Source organism: Natrix helvetica (assembly GCF_964273705.1).
Source record: "Natrix helvetica genome assembly, chromosome: 13".
Lineage (NCBI taxonomy): Eukaryota > Metazoa > Chordata > Lepidosauria > Squamata > Natricidae > Natrix > Natrix helvetica.
The window spans coordinates 7,736,622-7,745,048 of NC_138557.1; the positions used below are offsets into that span (position 1 = coordinate 7,736,622).

The following is an 8,427-nucleotide window of genomic DNA, read 5'->3' on the forward strand; positions in this document are numbered from 1 at the left end:
CCAAGCGGTATATAAGTCTAAGTGCTATTGGTACATGTTTCAAACTGTAGTATCTATCCCCAGTCTTTAGGGCTAGGCATGTAGGGATTGCTTCATTCAAGCACAATCCCAGCACTTTGGAAAGATTCCCTTGTAAATCATGTGAACATGACAGGTGAATTATGGCAGTGTTCCCAAAATAAATTTAATCAGGGCAATTAACAAACACAGTATTGGCTGCATTCGCTCAATATACTAAGTTTGGTTTAGGTGTTTCCTTTTTCTTTTCTGTCGAAAGGTGTTCTATGAATGAGTGTGCTGTCCAGTATTTCATGCACAACCACACCTCACAAAGGTGGTTGTGTGAACTCCGCAATGAATGAGCTGAGGCCTGGTTGACAGAAGCCCAATCCTGAACTTCATGGATTCTCAGCCAAGTGGTGTTCCTGAGACATCAGCAGTCTCCAGGTACAATATTTCCCCTCATTCTGCTCACCCAAATACAGTTTCGGTGTAATATACCGCCAGGGTCCCAAGGTGTTTTCAAAACTTTTTCGGGCCGCAAGAACCTGTTTGCAAAATTCTCAGGACCCCTTCTCAAGAGGCAAAGCTCTAGTGACAGAAAACGGGCAACAAAGTCGTGTTGCTTGTAATTTACTTAGACATGTTCATATATCAAAAGTAGTTGAATTTCTCTCCCCCCCCCCCCTTTACGGAGCCTATCAAGTTATTGCAAAACTCAATTTGGAAAAAACAACAACTGTTTCCAAGTGATATGTCGGCATTATGAGAAAAATAGCAAGGCAACATCCATATTCCCCACCCAACTCCAGAGCCAGTAGAAAAATTTTAAAAAAATACATACTTTATAAAGGCGCGAGGAAAGGAAAGATTAACCAACTTACTGGAATAGTTGAGTCCTAAAGGCTTAAATGTATTTAAGGGAGTAAGATGGATGCCACCTGTGATTCAGAACATAATTTGATATTCCCTATTTTCTTTAATTCATTTTCCTAAACGTTAAGGGTAATTTCTCCATAAAATCACACTTGACTGGGCGACTGAGTGAAGGAAGTCTATGCGGATTTTGTGGAAGCAATATACAAAGTTGGTCACCTTTTTGAATTGTTTAACTTCCCAGTCTGATCTACAACTCTAGAAATGTCTGCTGGACTACCAAGCAAGCACTAAAAAAAAAGTCTGATCTGATAAATGTGTTTGAGACCCGCCACTTGCAACAGACCTTTGTGATGACTTCTTATAAGATTTAAGTTTGAAGATTTAAGTTTGTACTGTTTTCTAGAAAGGAGAAAAGTGTCTTGGTGTTGTAGTCCGCCAGCGGCCTGCGGAGCTGGCAGCAGAGTCAGACAGTGAGGAGGTTGGGGAGGAACCTGGGCCAGTCCTGGAGTCTGGGGAAGGCTCAGAGGAGGGCTCTGTGTCGGAGGCAGAGAGGGGACCAGGGCCGTCTGACAGTTATCAGCTGCGTCTGGAGTCTGACATCAGCGAGGCAGAAGAACAGCTGAAGCCTGTTCCCAGTGTGCCCATGCGCAGAGCTGTCAGAAGGCAAGAACAATTAAGAAAAAGGGGGTGACTTGGGAATAAGGCTTGGAGATTATTGGCCCCTCCCATAAGACACAAAAGAGGAGCAAACAGACGTGAGCCTTTGCAGGAAGCAGTTAGTTCATCTAGTTGGTTCAAGCTCTGAGAAGTCCTGTTTGACTCTGTGCTGCGTTTGGCCTTGCAAAACTAATTAGCAATTAGGTCTCTGGCAGCGTTTCAAGGGAGATAAAGATGGGCGCTTATCAACATTACCCTGAAAGACTGTGGCAACTCAAGCAGACCTCTGTCAGACTCTTCATAGACTGTTTGTGAATCATTAGGGGCTGTGAATGACCATAATTCACAGCTGTTTAAATAAAAGAGGGTTTGGGGGATTAAGATTGTGATTTATGCTTTCTCAGGAAGCCTAGTTCAGAACACTTGGAAAGCAAGATGATCAAACCCCTAACAGTCAACAAAATGGTCCTCTTGAATATCCCGTAGATCAAGTCCTACTACTTCCGCTGGGCTAAGGCAAGTGATATTGTTGTAGGTGTATTCGGGTGCTTCTCCTTCTGTGATGGACTGCGTGTACCTCAGAACCACACCGGGCTGCTGCAGAGCAAAGTCTCGGAGGCCCTTGAGCGAGCAATTGCACGCCCATTTGTTCCCTTCTAGCCACAGCTGAACCAGGATAGGTGAGGGGCCGAGCCAATCCACTGAGAAGGTTCTCAGAGAGTTGTTCCTGATGTTCAGGTAGGTCAGCTTCGAGAAGGGTGCAAAGACGCTGCTGTCCAACGTCTCCAAGAAGTTGTTGGAGAGATCAAGCCAGGAGAGACGCAACAACGGGGCAAAGGCTTCGGGGGAGACCTCCACCAGCCGATTGGAGGAAAGAAGGAGATACTCCAGGTTCCGGAGGCCGGCAAACTGATTTGGGGAGAGGCTCCTCAGCCGGTTGTGCTTGAGATCCAGATCAAGGAGCTCGTGCAAATCGTTCAAGCTGTGATCTTCGATGACCGAGATGGCGTTGGATTGAAGGAAGAGTCTTCGCAGGCTGGAGAGATCCGAAAACATGTGCGGTCTGATCCTGGCAAGGCAACAGTTTTCCAGGTGGAGGCTGTGGAGTTGGCTAAGACCCCTGAAAGTGAAATCGGGAAAAGTGGCAAGACAATTCCCGGATAGGTTCATCACCGCCACGTTGGAAAGTCCGAGGAAAGCCCCCGGCCTGATCTCCTGGATCTGGTTGTCGTTTAGAGTAAGGACTTCCAGCTGGCCCAATTTATCGAAGCTCTTTTCGAGCAAGGTGCGAATCTTATTTCTGCCTAGCTGCAATTCTTCCAGGAACTGCAGGTCTTTGAAAGTCCTGGGGCTCAAACCGGTGATGGCGTTGCTGGAGAGGCGCAAGACGTGAAGGCTCGAAAGACCCAGGAACGTGTCTTCGAAAAGCATGGCGAGACGGTTGTGGGAGAGATCCAACCATCTCAGAGATTTCATGCCCACAAAAGCCCGCGGAGCAATGGCGTTGATTTGATTGTGGCTCAGGTAAAGCTTCAGCAGCTTCTGGAGCTTCGTGAAGATGTTCCCTTTGATGCCCTTGAGGGAATTCCAGCTCAGGTCCAGTTCTCGCAACTCGCTGAGGCTGTAGAACAACTGGTGTTGGAGGTAGGTCAGCTTGTTCCCAGCCAGAACCATCTCCCTTAAATTGGGCAGGTCATGGAAGACTTTGTCTGGCAGGACCACCAGGGAATTCCACCCCAGGTTCAAGTACCAGAGGTTGGAAAGCCCAGCAAACACCCCTTCTTCGATCCTGTTGAACTGGTTGTTGTTGAGACGTAAGGAAGCCAGGTTCTGAAGGTGGAGGAAGATATTGGGTGCCAGCGATTTCAGCCGATTACGTTCGAGGAGCAAAGAGTACAGACCTTCCAAACCATGGAAGGCATGTTGTTCAATCCCTGATAATTGACTTCCCTGAAGATTAAGGAATTCCAGGATGGAGAGGTTCCTGAAAGCAAGCGCTTGCAAGGTTGTGAAGTTGTTCCCATCCAGCCACAGCATCCTTGTGCTTCGGGGCACGTCTTCCGGCAAGGCGGTGAGGTTCCGTGCGCTACAGTAGACGCTCAGGTCATCGATGCAGTCGTCAAAGCTACAGGCGCAGAGATTGGGGCATTTCTGACTGTCAGGACTCACACATTCTTTGAGCATTCTCGCTTCGGGATGCAGAGACATCGCAACCAATGCCCATATCAGCGTCGGCATGGACGAAACTCCTGTTGGATGGAAAATTAAAAGAAGAAGAAAAAAAATAAGGAAGCTAACAAAACTGGGACAAACAAGTTAGCAGGTAGAAACACTCTGTTACGCGGTGCTAGGGATTCGAACCGCCGAACTGCCGACTTTTCTGATCGACAAGCTCAGCATCTTAGCCACTGAGCCACCGCATCCTTGCTTCCTGCTATTACTACTATTTAAAATGAATCCCTGTGTATTATTGTATTATTTTTAATACTATTACATTAAAACAAAACTACAATTAAGGAAAAGAAAGAAATGGAATATCGTTTGACTTGGGAGTTAGTTTATCGATGGCTAGCTGACAAAAACAGGAGCTAGAAACAGGGAAATCTATGGAAGGATCAGAGATTCAAGATGTGTTAAATTGGTTAAATAAATAATATGACTATTATTGGTATTTAGATATAGATATAGATGCGATGAATTTTGCTGTAAACATTTGGAATATTACTTCCTAAAATGAGCTGTACCCTGTCAACACACTGTTCAATTGAAGTTAGAATTTTTATAGGCTATAAAATAAAATAAAAACTTATTACAAAAAAAAAACACCTACTACTGAAAGCTGGAAAGTCAAGATAAGTATTGAACCTCTTTTTTTTTAAGGGACACAATTTGAGAAATGATGAACTAAGAGTTCTAAATTTGAAATGAAAAGAAAAAAAAGGCAGCGTAACAGACAGAAAGAACACCAGCGGCTTCTGTGCGAGGCATCTTTACGAAAGCCTGGAATTAAATCCCACCTCTCATTTCTCGCTCCTTCGCACACGCAAGGGCTCTCGTCTAAATATGTTACTACAGCCATGTGATTTGTCTGAAAGTTATCAGTGGGACGGGGCGAAAAAGAGACTTTTAACCCGAATGCATAAGGATAGTTTAAGGATAGTTTAAGGTCAAGGCAGGTGGCTCAGGGGCTAAGACGTTGAGCTTGTCAATCAGAAAGTTCGGTGGTTTGAATCCCTAGCGCCGCATAACGGAGTGAGCTCCTGTTAGTTGTCCCACCTTCTGCCAACCTAGCAGTTCGAAACCACGTAAAAAATTTAAGTAGAAAAATAGGGACCACAGCGTTCTGTGCGCCTTAGGCGTTTAGTCATGCCGGCTACATGACCACGGAGACGTCTTCGGACAGCGCTGGCTCTTCAGCTTTGAAACGGAGATGAGCACGGCCCCCTAGAGTCAGGAACGACTAGCACGTATGTGTGAAGGGAACCTTTACCTTTACCGAAGGCCAAGATAGATTTGGCACAAAAGACTGCAGTGATTGGATGGTCTTCCTGTACCACTGAATGTACTTAGAAAACAGTAAAGCCGTGGTATTTCTTTTTACGGAGAAGCAGTTTGGTGTAGTGGTTAAGGCACTTAAGGTGGGAAACCGTGAATCCTACTCCTTCTTTAGGCCCCAAGTTAGCTGGGTAACCTTGGGTGACCCCCCCTCTCTTTGCCCTGGGAAGAAGGAGGCAAGGGCAAAATCACTTCTGGATAAAAAATAAAAAGGCCAAGAAAACTGGAGCTCATCAGAATTGAAATAATAGATGCAACCTAATGCATTTAAAACTGAGTTAAAATCACCAATAAATGTTTTTTTTTTTCAGACTGTACTGAATAGACGTTACATTTTTACCAGCCGGTAAAGAAGCTGGTTTAGTTATTTATTTGACTTAGATGCTGCCTGAACCTAAATAAACTCTGGGTCGACTTGTAAGATAAAAAAAACTAACAAATATACAATTTTTTTTTCATTTTTAAAAAAAGTTAAAATGTTTCATGCGTGCCATATGACACGCTAAGCCAATCTTTTTGACTGCGTATGTTGGTAGTCCTCTGGCTGTATCATCATCCAAATCTGAAAAGACCATCATTTGGAAAATAAAGTTTAAATCCACAGCTATAGATTCCAGTTAGCCCAGAATAGAATCACCTGCCCTTGCCTTCCATACAGAAAAAGTCTCTGCTAGACCAAAAAGAAAGAAAGAAATGGGTGCAAACGAATGCATTTAAAAGTTTTTAGAGAGGGAGCAGCTTTTCAGACTTAACAAAATATCACCTCTTTAACTCCAGGCAGCCTGCAACACATCCTCCAAAATTGGCCAACACTAGGAAATCTACATTTTGAGAAATAATAATTGCAAGCTCCAGCTTTATAGTTTTTTTCCCCCTCTTATGTTCTTAAGGAACAGAAGTGTTAAGCAGCTCATAGCTATTATTTTCCATACATTATTACCAGAGCCAAGCGAGGCAAACCAGTGGCCAAGGGTTTCATGTGTCCCGTTAGTACCCCAAGAATTAAGGAAAGCATAAGGTGTCCTATGAAAATGATTTTAACATTTCTTTAGGCAAGAGAATGGCTGTACATTCTGAGACTGTCTATAACTAGTATTTTAATTCCATGCAGGTCAACAGAGCATGAGGACTTAAGAAGCAAATTTGTTTTGAGTTGTGTGGCTTGCCTTCCCGTTTTCCTTTCGGTCAAATCACCCTTCGTGAAGTTGAGCAAAATCAAACAGCTTCCTCTGTCCGTATCGTATATACCTGTTCAGTTTTGCTCTTAACACGATATTCCTCTTCTCTTCTTACCTGTCGCTCCTGCCCACTGCTATAAAACTTGAAGCACTTTTGCAAATCTTTTAAAACAGGCGCAGGATAAAAGGGGACACATTTGCAAGATCCCCCCCCTCCCACCCGGGGTTTGTCCTTTTTCCCTGTGATCTTTTTCACTGGCAACGCACAGCAGCAGGTTAAAGCTAGGCTCCTCCGCAAAACGAATCCCACTAACCGAAAAGCTGCACGAAGGTGGGTCCTGCAGCCCAAACCTTGGAAGGCTTTACCTTAGATACCCGTAGGGGGGAAAAAAGGAAAACCGCAGGAATGAGAAGAAGCAGTTCCTGCAAAAGTCTATTTTCCTCTTTTTTTCCCCCCACAACAGCCCTTTTTCTGTGGCAGAGTTGGTGGGACTGGTCATGCCGAAGGGAAACCAAAACATGAAATCACGTTTTTTTTAAAGAAGGGGGAAAAAAATCCAGTTCCTCCCTACCTTTGCTCATTCTGGTGGCTCTCGGGCTGAAGTGCGAAACGTCAACGGCTTGCGAGCGACCTCAGGTAATGCTTGTCCTCTGGGTTCCCACCCCTGATGCAAACAGAGGAGTTCAAGCAGCTACCACCCTGTGGCTTGTCCAGCTGTGTGTGTGTGTGAGAGAGAGGGGTTGCTTTTTAACCCATCATTTACTGGCACAAAGCACTGAATGCCTTCAAAAGAGCAACCTGGGCAATGCTTACCTCCTGGGAAGGCATAATGGTTGAAGAGAGTCCGTCTCTCTGGGGTTGCCTTGGCAGGGGTCTTCCCAAGCCATCTGGTTGGCCCCTGTAAAAGTCTAAACTCCCCTTTAAAGTTAAAACTCCACTTTAAAAACTCAATAAATGCATTAGATTTTAAAAAAAAAACACCTAGATCTTTCAATGAATCCAGCTTCATATAAATCTGGGACAGCTAAGTTGAGGTTTAGTTTAGTTTAGTTTAGTGTCATTGCACCTCGCGCAACGAAATTCAATGCTAGCTTCGTTGCACATTATATATAAGGAAAACTATAAAAATAAAACAAAAACACATTCTAGACAATCGAATTGAAAACCCCTGATATTGCATCAATATTGCACTATACAGTAGGATTTAATATAGCTACTGCTAGAATAGAAGCTGTTTTTCAGCCTGTTTATCTTTGTTTTTACTGTTCGGTACCGTCTGCCAGATGGTAATAGTTCAAAAAAAAGGGAGCCCAGGATGAGATGGATCTTTAAGAAGGTTTGAACTTTCTTAAGGCAGCGGGAGCTATAAAGCTGTTCCAAGGAGGGGAGAGGACAACCCATGATCCTCTGGGCAATGACGGTGACCCTCTGGAGCGCTCTCCTATCTGCCACTGTGCAATTGGCCAACCAGACACAGGTGCAGTAAGTTAAAATTCTCCAACAGGAGCAGTACATGCGGGCCGAATGCCATTGGCCTCATCCAGCTGGGATCTTAGGATTGTAAATCATGGTTGTGAATCCGACACAGATATATCGGTCTCCAAGGATCAACCCTACCGCAAGGAGGGAAAGGATTACCTTGTATTGAGGTGGGGGTGGGGAGGATAGCCGTGAACAGAATGAAGATAGGAGTCCTCCTTAAAAGTTTCTTCTTGGAGGGGAAGGGCCATATCTCTGCCCTTTGTTTGAAAAGGCTCTATGGTTTAACCTCCACCTTTCCAGATAAGTTTGCAAAAGCAAACGTGGAAGCACAAGGGAGTTGCCCATTGCTCAATGTGGCAACGTTTTAAGAAGCCAGATCGAATGCCTAGATGCTGTTGTAGATATTGTACTCCTATGATAATTTGTTCTTTCTGTTCTCTCCCTGGAGATTAAAATCTACGAAAAACGGTTGCAAGAATTGGATATTTCTAGTTTAATGAAAAAGAAGGACCAGGGATGACAGGAGGGCAGTCTTCCCATATTTGAGGGGCTGCTGCAGAGAGGGGCGGGTGGGTTTCAAGCTAATCTGGATAGCTATTTGTCTGAAACGGTATAGGGTTTCCTGCCTAGGCAGGGGGTTGGACTAGAAGACCTCCAAGGTCTCTCCCAACTCTC

At 44.6% G+C, this 8,427-nt stretch overlaps 1 protein-coding gene across 1 annotated transcript; it reads right to left on the reverse strand.

Moving 5' to 3' along the window:
• Window positions 1-617: 617 nt before the first annotated feature.
• Window positions 618-6,984, reverse strand: IGFALS (insulin like growth factor binding protein acid labile subunit). Its single transcript, XM_081965913.1, has 2 exons — window positions 6,842-6,984; window positions 618-3,785 (listed from the first exon to the last, which is right to left on the reverse strand). The coding sequence occupies exons 1-2, from the start codon at window positions 6,849-6,851 to the stop codon at window positions 1,984-1,986; spliced, it is 1,812 nt and encodes a 603-aa protein (XP_081822039.1). The 5' UTR covers window positions 6,852-6,984; the 3' UTR covers window positions 618-1,983.
• Between the last annotated feature and the right edge of the window lie 1,443 nt (window positions 6,985-8,427).